Below are 17,791 nucleotides of genomic sequence, written 5' to 3' on the forward strand. Positions count from 1 at the left end.
ATAATTAGTGAAGCAGTGCTATATTTATGTGTGAATAATCATGAGAAGAGCAGAACAAACCTGACCAATGTAATTCAAAAAATTTGAAAACCATCAGGGAAGCCCCCCTCTCTGTAAACCAATAGGAAAGGAGGTTACAGTGATTACCACAGGCAGGACTGAGAGCCATGCTTGCCCTGAAGCCAGGACCTGCTAAATTTAGTTCCTGGTTCCACTCCAAAGCACACAGATGGAGTAAGGGCCAGTTTTAATGTCAAATATTGTGCAAACCAGGCCACTGTATATGCCAGTTAATAATATCCTTGAATCCCATCTTTACCAGATATGAGGTGCCAGGGGCTGAGTAATGATTGCCAAGAGATGAGGGTTGCCAGCAGTGCAAAGCTCTGCAAAATCTCAGCAACACAAGACCCTCCTGCTTTCATCTTGCCCTTGAGAAATTGAGCTCTGAATCCTGAGATGTGATCCTGAAGCAAAGTAATAAGGAAAAACTTCTCCCTCGTAAACACACACAGCAACATTCAAGCTGCGAGGGAAATGAAAATACTTTAAAATGCTCTTTGATATAAAAAAGAATGAATAATTCTTATGGATTTTGAGAAAGATCCTGAAAATAAACTAGTGAGGTAACATGAATAATAAAATCCAGTGGGTTTGAAGATGCTGGGTAGTACAATGAAGAACTAAAGACCCTTGAAATAAAGAGTGCTTTCCACTGGCTTAAAACACTTTAAAATTCTCATCTGATGATGTGCCCAAGTAAGTATTGAATTCGTTGAGTTTTGGAAAGACTGTATGTGGAAAGTCCTTAGGGCTTAAATGCAAGACTTATTTTACTTCCATGGAAGAAGAGATTCTTGATTGAAGCATTTCTAATATTTTGAAATCAACCTGAAACTGCTTTTCCAGTGTTTTCAGGTGTGGATTAAATTACCTGCACATTTAAATGCTTTCTCAGGCACAGAAAAAGAAAGGTAACTCAATGTACAAAGGTACATGAATAGACTGATGGATGCTGAAGGATGGATAAAAGCAAATAATACATTGATCAGATGAATAAAGGCAAAACTGATCATCCCTTTTTATAATGCTACATGACATGGAAAAAACCTTCCCTGTTAAAATAACAGCCACATTCAGAGTGAACTCAGGCACTGATTCTCAACTGTTCCAAAGAGATTATGCATACATATTTGTCAGTCCCAACATAAATGGAAACACAGAAAAGGCTTCAAAAATTGCAGCAGCAAACTATGTTTTTCCATATCAAAACCCAGTTTTGATTATTTTCAAATGCTACACCTTTATGAATCAACATCAACAAAGCTTAATCCTTGAGGAAAAGGTTCTTATTTGTGGCATGGGAAGACAAGGCAAAACTCTGCTGACTTATGCTCAGCCTCAGAGAATCTAAGTGGTCGATTCTGTTCAACAGATCAGAAGAGATAACACTGCTGCCAACAGAGACAGCATTTCTGATATCTCCCCTGTAAGAAAAAAAGGCCAAACAGCACTGGATCCATATAGGCTTGGAAAGGCAAAAAGGTAACTGACCTAATTTTCCTTTGTGGGTGTCTGCATCACTGGTTATCTATACTAGACGGACATTTCTCTCCCAGTAAATCATGTTCAATGAGACTTAAATGCTCAGCTCTTAGGGATAGTGGTATCTCCCAGCCTGAATATCTGCAAGTGGCTACAAATAGTAACAACAGTGCCTTGAATCTAGCGCCATCACAGCTCTCCAAGGGGCTCCTTCAACTTCTGGATTTGTTCAGGAGGTGTGGTCCAAGGGACTTGTGGTATCAGTGCTCCCTATGCCAAAGGAAAACAGCTGTAGAAGAAGCTGCTAGGCCTGTTCCACCAGGAAACTGCCAAAAGCTCACAGCAAATGGGTCTGACTCAGGCACTGCAAAGACTACCATCTTGTTCTGCACTGAGGTAGAAGACAACCACTCCCAACAGCACAGTAAGAGAGGGTAAGAGAGAAACAACACATAAAAAACTACAACAACAAAAAAGGCATTGTTAGATAAAAGAGTTTGCTTAACAGATGTCTCCCACAGCTGAGTGACTCAGCAGATCAACCACAAGAACGCTGGCTAGACTGGAATGTGGCTTTCACAGTATTTCCCACTGGTTCTAGCTCATCTGATTCAAGACATGACTAGCAGGAAAGCAGACCTCAAATCTTCCATGCATTTTGGCTAAGACTCATTTCACAAGTCTATTTTCAAGAAGTTATTTTCTCTTACTCTCCCATACAGGTTTCTACTTACCTTAACTAACTCTCATCTGTGCTGGAGCTCCACATCTTATCCATGGTAGTTTAGAGGAGAAAAAAGCCTGAGATGGTCACACAGGGGCTCTGAATCCCCAACCACATCCTTATGTGAAACTGCTCTCAGGTTCCTATGAAACTGAAGTGCTTTAGAGGATTTGCTGTATTATCTAGCTATTGGGTTTAAAACAGAAAATAAGCTGCTCCTGTCATGGTATTGCTTTGATTTTGTACGCCTAATACACACTTTCCCACTGAGCACAAGGGGGTGGCCAGTACGAGTTAATTTAAGGATGAGTTTATAAAATGCTATGGTGTAAGAAGCCCATCTCCTGAGTCTGCCTGTTGCAAAGTGTATTCTCACATCCAGTACTTTCCAGCACCTCTGCCAGGCTGTGCCAGCCCTATTACTCACAGGGCACAGGGCTTTGCAGCTGGGGTGCTGCACAGGGGCTGTTTGCCTTCCCTGGAGGTGCAGTGCAGGATTTAATGCCACCCACAGCAATACTTGCACTGGCAGATGTATTCCATGGTGGCTCACTGAAGGGCTGCTCCGTGTTTCTGAAGCGTAACCCCCGTGATGATTTTGCCGGCACTCTCGACTAATGTGAATTGTCACAACTTCGCTTTTTCTGCTCGCTTGTGCCAGTTTAGAATCTGTCACACAGCATTTATAAAACCGTTGGGAAAGACAGCATTTGACAGTGAATCTGAACTATAAATAGAGCTGGCTTGTCCTCTCCCCTGTGAGACAGATAGTATTACCAACAAAAATAACCACCTCACATTCAGCTATCATGAGACAGGCTTAGAAATAACAGTTTCCCAAGCGTGTGCACACACACACACACACACGCGCAGAAATTTTTAGGTACTTTTGGGTCAGAAATCGAAGACCTTTCCTGGAGGAATAAGGACTAACACTTTTTTTTTAGTAAAAAATAAGGGAATTTTTTCCAGTAATTCAGCCATCAGCTGAATGCTCTATGGCCTAACCCCATCAAACTTACCATAACATATTATGAAGTAGCAACATCGCTATTTCCTTTCTATTGTTTGAGGGTAGTAGTGAGTTGCTCAAAAAGAAAATCTAACTGTATTTGAAAACTGCACTCTGAATATGCTTTGTGGATAATGTGTAGACTCCTTGACCATGCTTAGATTCTCTGCTGCCTGAAAAAGGAGATTGCTTTTTAGCCACTTTTTTTAGTTTGAGTGAAAGAACCTTAAACATACATTGTCACCAATTAAGCTGAATTATGAGCAAAACAGCCATCTGAAAAATCTGTATTAGGTGTCCAGTATTGCAAGTATAATCATAAAATGTCCAGCCAGTTGACTATTTCCGAAACCAGGATTTCACAAATAAACCTTCTACTGGGAAAATCAATGGGATGATCTTTCTGAAAAGGCTGCAGTTATGCCTTGAGACATCACCCAGCTGAGCAAGAGTGAAGGAAAGACACGCCTGTATGTAGTAACAGGAAAAAACATGCCCTGGTCTCCAGGGATATCAGATTATCCGAAGATTATTCTGGACAGCCTTGAAATAGTGCACCTACCACAGCACAACAGAAGTGTGCCATAGCTGTACCCTGTGAAGTGCAAGCTTTGGGTGCGTAAATGAGTCAGGGTGGACATGCTTTTATTCCTGTTGTTCATCTCTGTGTTCTGCAAATACTGGCCCTAAAACCCCACCTCCCTGGATCCTGGAGGGCTGGGTCCATCCTCCCCTCTGCCCATCAGCATCAGCTTTTCCCCTGGCAAGCCCAGCCATGGACCCACTCAGAGAGAGATGGGGAGGGATTCCCATGCCCATTTCTTGCTGGTCTTCTCTGACTTGCCTGCATGGCACAACAATAATGTCATGTACCTGCACAATTAAGGGTAGAAATGAAGATTCGCATCTACCTGGGGCACAGGCTGGACTTACAGGATGGACTATTATTAAAAAGGGAAGAAATCAGAAATCAGGTTTCCCTCACTAAATGTAACAGACAGATTAGCTTCCTAAATATTCTCAGTGATCTTGACTGTGGCTCTCAGGAAGGAAATAAGAAATACCTGTTTTGTAATCCAACCTTACTATAGCTCCTTTAGACTCCTTATTTAGCCAAGAGGCTGAATCCCACTAAGCTCTCCATGTGCAGTGAGATACTGGCAATGTTCTGGCCCTTCTCTCCTTTAATCCTGTTGCATTTACTTTAGGAAGAGGGGGAAAAGGTGAATCCTACTGCTGTTTGTGCACTTTGACCTAAAACTCCAGTGAAATCTGTATGAAGGTGAGAGGAGAAAGCTCTTCTCCACGTACAGTAATTTCACGACTATAAGGCGCACCCTTTTGACTAAAATTTCCCCCCGAACCTGGAAGTGCACCTTATAGTCCGGTGCACCTTATCTGATGTACAAAGTTGCAACATTTGCCACCCTGGAAGTGTGAGCCATGAGCCGTGGGGGGAGCTGGTAGTGCCATGGCAGCCGGGTGGAGGAGGGCCCGGGGGCCTGCGGTGCCACCCCATCAGGTCCGGGCGGGCCCGGGGGTCCATGGCTGCTGGGTTGAGGCGGGGCCTCGGCCAGCAACCGCACGGGGGGAGCTGGGGGCGGAGCCTCGCTGCAAAAAAAGAGTGCGCCGTATAGTCCGGTGCGCTTTATATGATCTACAAAGTTGCGAATTTTGCCGACTCCTGGGGGTTGCGCCTTATAGTCCGGTGCACCTTATGGTCGTGAAATTACTGTATTTTGGGCAAGTACACATTTCCTAGTTTCTCAAACTCCTTTGCTTAAAAATGAATTCCCTATCCAGTAGCAGTCAGCTTCCCTAAAATCACTGAAAGAATGTGTAGAAACATACAAAAAATATCATATATTTTTACTGTAGTTCTGAAATGGTTTTAAATCCTGTTGTCAGTAATGTAGCCTATATTGTTTGGATAACGACAGGCATTCTTTCTCAAACTTGTGCCATAAATCTATATGGCATTACCTGCAGACTCTAACTCCAATGACCCCTTTTTCCTAATATCTAAGCATGAATACACAAGGGGAGGTCTGAAATCCTCCACAGGAAATTTAATTAGAACAGACACATTCAAACAATTTATTCAGCAGGAACTCAGGAAAACTGAGATCCTGTGAAATGACTGCAGGCAGGTTTCTCCTCCTGGTACAGCATGTACCCAGCCAATCCTCAGCACTGCCTGTGCTTTGCCATGCACAGACATGGGTGGTGGCACAGTCTGTGGTCACCCTGCTCAACTGGAGCATCACACCTCCTGCCACCATCATGGCACTAAATCCACCTTCCTCCTTGACCCAAATCCATGGGCCCAGGCAGCTGCCTGCTCACACAAGCCAAGGCACACAGCTCATTCTAATACCTCCAGGGTTTCTCCTGTAACGGCAGGAGTGGTGGCCTGCGGAAGAGAAGGAGGGTAGTAAGGGACAGAAGAGGCTGCCCATTTACAGGAGAAGGAATCTGTATGTGAAATATACACTCATGCATGGACAGGTGTGTAGAAGTAAAAGGCTCAGGCTTTCCTCACAGCATAAACAGCATATTTTAATCAGCAAAACTCACACTGACCTACATCATCTCTCTGTGGGTCACCCTGCTTTGATTGCAAGAATTCAAGGAATAACAAGCTCTAGAGATCGCTAGAGTCAACAAAAGCATCTTTCCATTTGCTAGGATATGGGGCAAACACACAGTTTGCTCACAGCTTTCTCATTCCCAGCCCAGTAGCAGAGCAGCCACAGCCACAGCCACTCTGCTGGGCACCAGAGAAAACATGACTCCCTGTTCTTTTTAACTCACAGCTGTCCCAGCCAGCATCCTTGCTGATGTCAGCCTGAACATGAGCCCTGATGGCTATAAACATCTGCTCCCACAGCAAACATGGCTGATTTTGTTATGAAGCTAAAAAGCATCATCTCAGAAGAAACTCAGGTCTAATCACCCCATGAGTTAGTAAAGAATTAGTTTTGCAGTCGAGGCCAAAATACTGATTTAACTCTTCCAGGTCCATGGGTAAATCCTGGACAAAGAAACAAGAGAGATCTCCATATGATCTTCTGTCCACTAAAGTGCTGTCCAAACTATATAGGGAACTTCTGATTCATGAAGCTTTTCTGAGCTGCATCACAGTTCAGTCTGTACTTTATACCTCATGTCAATCATTTATCTTGCAATCACCTGCAGTTTTTAAGTTTCATATTACCTTTTGGGGTTAGCAGTCCTTTCTAACCATGTCCAAAGCAGCCTGCGCAACTGCCTTTGTTTTTGAGAACTAGTTAATACAGACATATTTCCAGGCTTTAAAACACATCATAACAGCTCCAGCAACTGTTCTGCTATTTGTTGTTACACAGGAAGGCTGCTGCGGCTGCAGCACTGACACTCCAGATCACAACTCATGCTGAACCAGCCTATATCTACAGAAGAAGCTCAGTCCAACTCAGCCATAGGTGCATATAATCCCTGCTGGCCAACAAAGCCCAGCCTCCTAGTCTCTCTGGAAAGCTGGCTCTGAACAAGCATTTAGAAGCTGGCAGTTCTCCTTGTGTCACGCTCCTGGCCCAAGTCTTTTTTCCATCCTACCCTTTTTATTCTCCCATTGCCCTTGGTATGACCTGACACATTCTCTTTGTGGTGGGGTGCTGAGCCAGTAGGACCTGCTCAATTGGCACCACTAATGAAGTTCAACAACAATATTTTTTTCAGCAGTTCTGTCCCAACACATTTAGTTGGGATTTTAAATTCCTTAGATTTCATTCACCCCATGTGCATGGTGGTGTCACAAGGCTGTCAGCCTGGCTCAGCTGGTCCCAGCCCTGGAAGGGCTCCAGCACCCTTGACACAGTGCACATAAGCTTGGTGGCAGGGGCAGGAGCAGAAGGTCCAAACAAAACAGTCACCCAAATAAGGTGCTACCATGACTCCCTCTTTCTTTTAACACACAGCTGCCCCAGTCAGCATCCTTGCTGATATCAGCCTGAACATGAGCCCTGATGGCTATAAACATCTGCTCCCACAGCAAACATGGCTGATTTTGTTATGAAGCTAAAAAGCATCATCTAAGAAGAAATTCGGGTCTAACTACCCCATGAGTTAGTTAAGAATTAGTTCTGCAGCAGCAGGCAAAATACTGATTTAACTCTTCCAGGTCCGTGGGTAAATCCTGAACAAAGAAGTAAGAGAGATCCCCATACAATCTTTTGTCCACCAAAATGCTGTCTAAACTGTATAGGGCACTGCTGATCCATGAAGCTTTTCTGAGCTGCATCATGGTTCAGTCTGTATGCCCCATGCTTGAATATGCTCTAAAACAGGTCAATCATTTACCTTGCAATCACCTGCAGTTTTTAAGTTTCAAATTGGCTTTTTATTTTTCTCTCTTTGCTCCTCTTATATGCTCCTGTCCCTTCAACGAATACCAACAAACAGCCTGATGGAAAATAAATAGAAAATATGGCACAAGAGTAAGTTTCAGGATATGGAAAGAAAATGTTGCAGTCAAGTCCAAAGAAAAAGATGTGGACAATGGAGGTGCTATCCTAAATATGAGTCAGGAGCTTAAAACCAAATGCAGGGGAAAGCAGGATTTTAATAACAGGATTCAAGGCTGAGGAAAAACATTAGAGAAACAGCTTGACAGCCAGCACCTAAGGAAAGTACAAAGGAGGGAGATGAAAAGATAGCAGTCATCAGTTGAGGATGGATGGCCAGGGCTTACTTTCTTACACAAATGTGTACACAGAAAGCTGTGCTACTCATTAGGTTCTACTGCATCATTTTTTAAACAATCCACTGCCTTTCAAGTTCTGCAGATCTTCATGCAACATGTGGTGGAGCCAAGACATCTTTTGCTCCGCTAGGCAAAGACTGGAAAACACCTCTGCTATATGATCCACAGGATAGATAGATACCTGCATTCCCAGAGAATTTTATCTACTAAATCTTTTGGGCATATAAAGGGGTCTTTAATTTTATTGTTTAGCCAAAATTCTGTACAATTGCAAGGATGGGTTCCTATCTAATCATAGATACATGACCAACTCCCTGTTTTTCTACCAGCTTTGACAAAATGAAGCCTACTTGTTCTTTAATTTTGCAGTTATATGAATTCAGCTTAGGAAGAAGTTTTGGAATAAACAGCATTTAACGAAGAAGTTTCCTGGCAAATTAGACAGAATCACCAACAGAAGTGGGGATCGGAAAAACACTAAAAACATACGAATTTTTAGGAAAGGATATTGTCATGCTAACAAGTTAGTCCAAACGCAAAATTCTAAGGGAATTAGGCTGTAAGATGCAACAACACATACAGCACAGAGTCTGAATTTTGTATTTCATCCTAATCAGCTCCTGTCAACACCAAATCTGATTTCTGAGCTAACTGCATCCTTACAGATCACTTCTAACAAAATCAACTACCCTTTCCTCCTACATAATATACAAATGATGCTTGCATAAACATGTGAGTCCCTGAGGAGTATGTATAAGCATCACCTGCAGGGAATAAAGGAGCTGTGGCATCTGCCGAGGTAAGCTGTGAACTTTCTGCAGTGGTATTTCCCAGGGTGCATTACAAGAAATATCAACCATCTTTGCTCTTATCCCTGTGTTCTCTTCATCATTCACTACTGGCCACTTGCAGAGCTTGGATATTGACCCCCATGTGTCTTTGTTCTTGGTCAGTATGCTCAGAGGAAAGGTCTTTAAAAACAGAGAGGAAAGAAAGCTACACCACTGCCCACTGATCTAGAGGATGAGGGAACTCTGGACTCCTTCCCAGAGCTAGATCCCTGTGGATACCAAGGAAGTACAAAAGGCTCTTCAGAAATCCCTACTCTGAATTTCCAGGATGCTGGATGGATGGGGAGCAAAGAAACATGTTTGTAAGTGTTTTCCTGATGAGTTATGACTTAAATTAGGAGGCTAACAAGAGCAAGGAGCAGTAAGTTTTCTTGTAGAGTGGGACAGGGTTTACCCAGAAGGCTAAGGAAGACAGTGAAAATCATGAACACTGCAAAGTCCTGCTGAAAACACTGAAACCGACACCATCAGGGTATGGCTAACACAGCAAGGGTCCAGCAGGAAGGGGACTCAGTACAGGCCCATCCACAACCCAAATATGGACAGCCACTTCAACAACTGAGAGAATTTCTCAGGGGACCTTATGATACTGGAAAAAGCATCTATTAAATACCAAATGAATTGCTCCAGGTCTAAGGAAAAGGTAGCCCAGCCAAATCCTAAAAGAAAAATACATAGTGTTCCCAGCGGCACAGCCAATCCACCTGAACTGCTCTTCAGCCACATGCCACCAAGATGGTGAAGTGCTGTGACAAGAGATGAAATTCATTTAATGGCAAAAACAGTCTAAAACCTCTCGTGTGTTGAAAGTTTCTGCTTTTGCAGTTAAAATATGCTGCAAATTCTGCAGGGTTGGGACTGTCCTGTTTGCTTTTACAGCAACTGGCATGTTGGGTGGAGTCTCAATACCTCCAAGATTGCCAAAATTAAATGCAAATTAAACTAATTAATTTACAATTACTTAACAGCAAAAAAAAAAAAGATTTTACCCTTGAGAAGAAAAGAAACCATAGACTAAGTAGTGCAATTCCTGGAAAGCACTGAGGACATAGATGATACACAGCCCTGTTGATCATCTACCTGCAGAAATGATTGTGCTTTCCAACCAGTCAAGCTGGCTAACTTCACTCCACATACTTAAACTTAAAATTGCTGGTTTGTGAAATTTCATCCTCTTACCTGACATCATTGCCTCCATGGGCAAAGGATCCAAAGCAGGCTGTTAAGATCTGGAGGAAGTGGAAAAGCAGATGGACCTGAGAGGTGTCTTTCTCTTCCTTATCCTCTTCCACAGGATCAACAGGGGGCCGGTTAGGATCTGCGAGTTCAGAAGCCAACTTCATTTCTACCCCACCTTCCTCCGCCTCAATCTCTGCCTCAGCCACTGCGTTGCAATAGCTGGAGTAGCTGTCATAGCGGACTCGCTTCTTGGAGTAGGAAACAGTGTCTCCCACCAACTTCTCGCTGTCTTCTGGAGTAGATGTATCCGCTGCCTTAAAGGAAGAATGCACAGGCATGCCACAAATAGCAGCAGTGTAACAAGTGTAGCTGTTGTTGCGCCTTAAGAGTTTGTAGTTGTTTTCTGCAGTGGGCCTTTCCTCATTGGCCCTGTCCAGGTGTATTTTGTGGAGCAAGTCTTTGTATAAACCTGAGTCCTTGTGCACAGTGTGATAAACGTGGCCATCACTCCTCACATGGCCATCGAAGCTGAAGGTTCCATTGGAAACAGGTGATTTCACTGAGGTGTGCGTCACTGAAAATGCCCTTCCTAAAAAGGCAGAGATTTAGAGGTTTTCTTTACACAAAGTGTAATACAAAAGCCCCCTTCCTCCAACACAAGACAATAACGTGGCCAGCATCTGAGAGTCAGGACAAAGAAGATAAATTTGCATTACATGCAGTGAATAAGCCATTCAATTCACTGCAAAATAAAGTCTCTCATCTTCTGTGCAAAAAGACCTTTGTTCCAGTGCTGAGTCTCTCCAGACATGCTGCATGACCTGCAGCAAGTTACTTGCGATGAGTTACTCGAATGTGATACCTTATGGTTAAATCCCCAGGTTCTTTGAAAATACAAATTCCCATAAAATTCCTCTCCGGAATTTTTTTCTAATTCAATTCTTTGCTTGTAAAGCAAGCTCTACTTTTTCTGAGGTTTTGTCTACATTGAATAGGAGTAATTAGGATTTCTGAAATGTGGTTTACTGCAATTTCATACTGGGACTTACCCATTTAAGAGACATTTTATTAATATTCATTTGTTTAGAAGACATTTACATAGCTTTTAAAAATAATTTTTAAAAAACAAAGAAAATATTAATGTTCTGCAAAAGTATTTCCTTAGCTATTGTAACATTTTATATATAACAGTTCTATTAACATGATGATGATTATTCCCACTGTATACATTTAATGTTAGCATATACTGTAGGACACACATCAAAATGTATCACAGTTAACATTTTTGAAGAAACTGTCTTTTTCATTTCTTGACTTCCTAGATTTTTCACTGTGCAACATTCAGAATTGGGTTTGGCAATTTTTAAACTGGAAGCAAACACTCTAAGGTCTCCACATCATGACTTATTTGATTTTGTCAGAATCAGTTGAATACATTAGGCATTTATTAATCAAATTACAGGGCTTTGCAGATGTTAGCAAAGCAATATCAAAGTCAGAAGACTGCTAAGTGGAATGGGGTTTTCCTACCACGTGGCAGAAGAGAAAGAGCTTTATGGACACAAGTCTACTTCTTACAAATATATGTTCAGAAAACAATGTTTAAGATTTTTCTAGTGTACACTCTCCAAATGGTCATACATTTGTCAAGTAAAGCTCAAATCTTTTCATCTCCTGTTGTAGTATGCTAATCATCTTTATGCTGAATTTAGCCTTCATACATGAGCAATCTTTGTGGTCTGTATTTTTCCACTGCTTGATAGGATGGAAACTTTATTAAGAATACAAAGTACATCAACACAAAAAGGCAAGTAATTTTTTTTAGCTGTTTGTAAAACTGAAATACAGCCAAAAAAAATGTAATTGATTTTACATCTTCTCCAGAAAATGTCACTTCTAAATGAGCATCTTTCCAAATAAGCACTGGAAAGGGATTAGAGATGGAAATTCCAACACTAATTTACTATTTACAGCAGAGACCTACTTGCAATTAAGAAACCTCACTGAAACAGGAAGAGAACAAACTCTCTAAGTTTAGTTCCTTACCATATGGTACACGTGGATGGTTTCCATTTGCAATATTATCTGATGCCCCAGCAGCTTCTGTTACTGAGCCAGTAAGGGGAATCGTGCTCTCATCAGATGCTTTGGCACCAGGAAGCTCTTTAAAGACTGGTGTTTCTTCATCCTGAATTTTATCAAGACTTTCATCTGATATCCTTGACAGTGCAGCATCTTTCTTTAACCGGCCTAAGGAAAGAATAATACTGTAATTTTAAACCCAGCCTATACCTCTTGCTACTTAAGTTTCCACTGTTTGCATCAACAGCATGATTTAACTTGGCTACAATAACCAAGCTTCATTTCATACACATACTATTTATTTCTAACATTTTACTATGCTCATTTGTAAAAATTCTACAACATCTTTTTTCTTCTGATCAAATTCACCAAAGTAGGTAACTGAAGTAAAACACTGAGCTGTTCATCTGTTAATGAAATCTGAAACTTTTCTCTGCATTTGTTGAGAGCAGTAAAGCAACTAAAAGCTGTGATCAGCCCAACTTACTATAAAGATAAAACAGTCACGTAAAGATGATCATTCTGACAGGTATTTTCTCTTTAACTTTCCCTTAATAAAACAGAAACCAGATTATATTCCAGGTTTTATTTTCCCTGTTTCTGCTAGACTCCAGAACTGAGCACTGCAACGGCTTCCTTAATAAGGTTTAGAATTACTACCATTGCAGCTTTTTCAGAGCAAATTGCACAAATACATGAGGAATAGTTTGGGCACATCCTGCCTGTGGGTGGGGACTGGACTAGGTGACCCTCAAGGACACTTCCACCTATGAAATGTAATATTCTGTGATTTTATATCACTCACATTTCATAACTACTTACTTTCTATTTTTCTCTTCATCCAGGGACACACAAAAATCCAGACTAAGAAAGCAAATACTAAGGACACACCAATTGATATTAGAGCAATGGCCCACATTGGCAGTATCAGTCCCAGTACTGTAAAGACAAAGAAAACCAAAGTAAGCCATAAAAGAATATGACTTAGTTACCCCAGGCTGTGCAAGAGCAGTCTGTTGCAGAAAAGCAAGTGTTCACAATGTATTCAAAACCAACATGAAGGACCAACATTAATGACCTGACTTTTAACGTATTACCAGCTACATCTGTTGACATGGAAACATTTGCAGGTTTAGTATTCCAGTTTCCTGTTGCCCCACTGGGGTGTTATTTCCAAAAGAGATGAGGGTAAAACTCCCACATCAGGGCTGCTAAAACAAGTTTGCAGTGCTTTTATAAATGAATGCACGTTAAACTATGTTGCCCATTAGGGTTAAGTGTTTACCTGACCTTTGCTCTGGTCCATAAAGCCTGATGCTTAGCTCTAAGCCCTTATTTGCTTATGATATAAGCTTAATGCAGCACTCCAAAGCTGAGGCTTCGTCCTGCAATGCACAGCGACATCAACAGTTCATGCTTCTGTAATTATTCCCCCAACAGAGATCTTTGCACTTGTTCAATGAAACAATCTGACTCTCAGTGAAGAAAGAGCTTGGAATCTGATCTTTCAAACCCATATATACATTGCCTGTCTTGAAACCTACATGATTAATTCATCCCTGTGAGTAAATGTTGCCAGAATAGAGGCCTTGGAGAATAAATATGTATTTCCCCAGTATCAAAAATGGAGTCCCACCTTTTTATTCACACACTTTAGAGACTGTTAAGCTGAAACAGAGGGAACATTAAGATTTTTATTTCATTTATTTTGCTTAATGAGTCACTGCAGAGTGCCTGACCTACTTCTGCAGTACAATTAATGAGAAATGTGAGTTATACAGCTGATTTACTATTAAACATCTTGGATACATAGCCAATTAGACTTAAGAGGAATAGTAATGTTACCTTCAAATTGGAAATGTCTGAAATTTTTTTATTAATTCCAGTAATGCTATGCTATGGAGTAGGGTCTACCAACTGTATTTATTTAGTACATCTAGTGTATTGGATTTTAGAGAAATATTTCCATTCAAAAAAAAGGTCACTTTCTAAGCCTGCTTTCTTAATTCAAAGCCATGTTCAGGAGTCTATCTTCAATTGCCTCTTCATTCATAGCTCTTGGACAATAATCTAACCTAAAAATAATATTTAATGACCAGAGTCTTCAAAAAAGTGGTTGAGATCACTGAACATCTTTGTTCTGAACCCTTTTGCTAGAAGTGTGTGCTTAAATTTACACCACTTCAGTAAACCATAAAAATATAAAGGCAAATACATAAACATAAAAATGTGAGAATATAAATATACAAACATAAATACAGGAATATAAAAATTCAACTAATACAAAAATAAAAATTCAGATATAAATATACATATGAATAAACACAAACAGGTAAATGTACATAAAATACACAAATATACAAAAATACTTTAAAAGTCCTTCAACTTCATTTCCTTCTACTGAGTTGCAATCAAAACACAATACCAAAGAAAGAAGATGCATTCAATGAAGAAACATACTTGGGGATTCTTATCATTAAAGGGAAATAAGTAAATTTAAATAACAGTCTTGGAGCCAGATGTGGCAGAACATCAGTGGAGTGACAGCACTGAGTGCAGACAGCACCTTCTCTCCCACCTTGCTCTGAATCTTCACTCCTTGATGCACAAACCTAGAATACTTTTGAGAGCTCAACATGTGCCCAGATTTACGACTCCAGAGCTGCATCTCAGTAACTTCCCTTCCTCTAAAGAGGGATTTTTTCTGTAGCTGTGCTCTTCCCCACTAACCAGAGTGATCAGGAGGGTGTCACCAAAACACACACGCAAATAGAAGCATGTGGGGAGGTAAATTATTTACTCTTGCCCTCGTTAACTCCTAACACAGGAGATAACCCTGTGGTATCTGGGTGATGCTGGCAGAGCATCCTCACATGCTGTGAGAAGCCTCCCTCCCATACCTCCCCAGCTCACTCACCTGGTGCCCCAGTGTACATGATGGAAAACACATTAATAGCTATGGTAGCAGCATAAAACACCGGGAGTGCGCGGAGACCATTGGGCACAGGGTCTTCCTGCACAGAAATCATGGAGAAAAGGAAATGTTAGTTGGATTTCACACCAGATTCACATCAGCATGAACCTCCATGTGGAAAACTTGTGCTTCCCAAGTCAGTGCCAGGCAGGTGGAGCTTTTACATGTTGAGGAAAGGATGGCAACCTGCTTGGTAACACCCAAATCCACAATGCTGGTCCTGGCAAGTACCAGCACTCTAGGGAAGCTTGACACTGTTAATGGGAACCAGGGACATTTGCTATACTTTCCAGTCAGCTGCAGATCTGCTGAGTGACCTGGGGGCAGATTTCTTTCTACAAGTGTGTTCCTATTTATTCTGTGTCCAAGATGAGGAGTCCCTTTCCTTTAACACGACTGAAGGGTGCCAAGCAGGAGAGGGTTTTGATGTTTCAGACCAGTGCTACAAGCATCAGTGCAATGCATCCATCTCAAAACCATATTCCTAAGCTGTAAGCTACAAGCATCAGTGCAATGCATCCATCTCAAAACCATATTCCTAAGCTCTCTTTTTTGACCGAGACAGCGTGGGACTTCCTACCAGCTAACAGAAATCTCTGAAACCCCAAGTGTCTGGTTGTATTAAACAGGTAACACACACTAAGTGAGCAGGCAGTGTTTAGCACCGCAATGTTTAATGTCTGCTGCCCACTGCATTCTCCTGCTCTCAGTACTCACAAGGAAAGACTCAGCTGACCGCAGAGTGGAAACACACTGTGTGAGCCACGGAGAGAGCCTTTGTGAAGGACTGCTTTGGCCTTTCAAGGGGCTCCACGTGTTTGCAACGAGCCTGGCAAAGCTGAGGGCTGGCTAATGTGGTTTTATTTCTTGCTCCCATGAGCTATAAAAGGGAGCTAAGAAAAGGCTGTGGCCACCCTGTGCTCTGTCCCGATCTCCAAGAAGGATGCAGATGGGCTGTATTTGCAGGGCCAGCTGCTATTCACAGACACCCCCAACAAGGGCATGGAGCCCTATACAGACTCACAAACTAGAAAGCTGCTCTTTTTCTATGCATGCACACAAGTCACAACCTGCTTAAGTCAGAAGCTCTATAGATCTTACTGCTTTGTGAATGGCACAGACAGCAGTTGGGAGGCAATTTCCTTAATTTGAACTTTTTCTGCTTCTTCAATGCTTAAATATGTGGCTTCAATACCAAAGTTCACATGATTTTGATGGCTAATTTCTTAAGTTGCTGGGATCTAAATACAATTGTGAAACTTGCCTTATCTTTTATGCAACTTGAGGTTTTTTTTATTCAAAGCTGAATCTGATTAAATCTATCACCTGTTTTTATCACTGACATTTATTTAGAGCAGAAATAAAGAACGATGAAGCTGACGTTACAGGTGGTGCTATTTATAGCAAAAGAATCCTTCATCTATTTAAGTTCCCTGTATAACTGTTAATATAATGTCCCTTATTTTAGGTCACTGTCATGCACTGCACTTCCCCATTTAAGCAAGTTGAATGGTGTGAGAGAAATGGAAAAGACAGATAAAAGTGTTCAGGTTTCCAGTTCATGCTGAGTGGCAGGCAAGTCATCTTTTGCACTGATGATACATGGACTGATGTTACCTCAGGTCACTAAAACCCACTGAGTCAGGTTTCTCAAGATATAGGAAGATGCCCATCGTCTAATGTCTGATGTGCTGGAAAACCAAGGCTTAAAATTTCACCATTTAAAAATACCTATTAGAGTATCTTCAAGGGAGAACTGTTCTGTTGAAATTACAGTCAGAACAGCTACTGTGAGGCTAAGTCAATGCCAGCAAGCTTGTACTAATATAGAAGCAGCCTCAATGTAGCATCCTCTGACCAAACAGAATATACAATATTAATTACCACATAGCATCTTCTAAGTCTCAAACACTTGACAAATTACTTACTGTGAGCTTTCAGAACTGCTAAGAGCAAGTGTAACTCAAATGGCTATTAAAAAAATTACTAGTCTCCTGTCCAAAAAGAAGTCACAAACTCTCAACTCTGGAAATGTCAGCATTCAAACTGGAGGCTAAAGCAGAACTTTCATACTAACCACTCATTGTAATAGTGAGATCTCTTTACCTTGTTTAAAATGAAGAATCTGATCAGCACAAAGAGGATTCCAGACATCAAGCCAGATAACAGTGGGGAAATAAACCAAGAGGCAACTGTATTGAAGAAAGAATGAAACTTGAAATAAATAGTACTCTTGCATAATAGTTGAGTCCATTGTTAATGAGCAATAAATTTAAAACTGTTCTTGTACAACTGGAACGAATGTTCTATATGTTTACTTACAACTGGTGCAACTCCATATCCACCAACACTTATGAAAGCCAAAGTAATGCTAAGCACCATCAGAAACAGCAGCCAAAGCATTTCCTGCTAATTTTGCAAGTTTAGCAATCAAACTCATCAGAAAAGTTTCTTGTAGTTTGAATCAGAGTAGACCAAGAAAGCGCTGTAATTTCCTAATCACCATGACCACAAATGTTGCAGGCAAGTGGAAAGCAATTGCATCTAGCAGGATGCCATGCTGCTCCCAGGTTAACAGTCTCAAGTTCCAGAATACCACAGAAGCATCAGCTGTAATGTATGATAGGTGTACATTTTTTGCAGGCCAACATTCTAAGTATCTAGGACTGATTTAACTGAA

General features: G+C 41.3%; 1 protein-coding gene across 4 annotated transcripts in view; it reads right to left on the bottom strand.

Moving 5' to 3' along the window:
- SLC20A2 (solute carrier family 20 member 2) overlaps positions 1-17,791 on the bottom strand; it is a 59,073-nt gene that overhangs the window by 10,029 nt on the left and 31,253 nt on the right. For all 4 annotated transcript variants that reach the window (XR_006162987.1, XM_042779269.1, XM_033060055.2 and 1 more), the window contains exons 4-8: positions 17,218-17,303; positions 15,055-15,151; positions 12,960-13,076; positions 12,102-12,305; positions 10,056-10,644 (exon numbers count right to left, since the gene is read on the bottom strand). Coding sequence is in view for 3 of the 4 variants with exons in the window: in XM_042779269.1 (XP_042635203.1) it covers positions 10,056-10,644; positions 12,102-12,305; positions 12,960-13,076; positions 15,055-15,151; positions 17,218-17,303 (1,093 nt within the window). In the remaining variant the exon portion in view is untranslated. The remainder of the gene's footprint in view (positions 1-10,055; positions 10,645-12,101; positions 12,306-12,959; positions 13,077-15,054; positions 15,152-17,217; positions 17,304-17,791) is intronic.

The sequence above is a fragment of the Catharus ustulatus genome, chromosome 5 (genome assembly GCF_009819885.2).
Source record: "Catharus ustulatus isolate bCatUst1 chromosome 5, bCatUst1.pri.v2, whole genome shotgun sequence".
Lineage (NCBI taxonomy): Eukaryota > Metazoa > Chordata > Aves > Passeriformes > Turdidae > Catharus > Catharus ustulatus.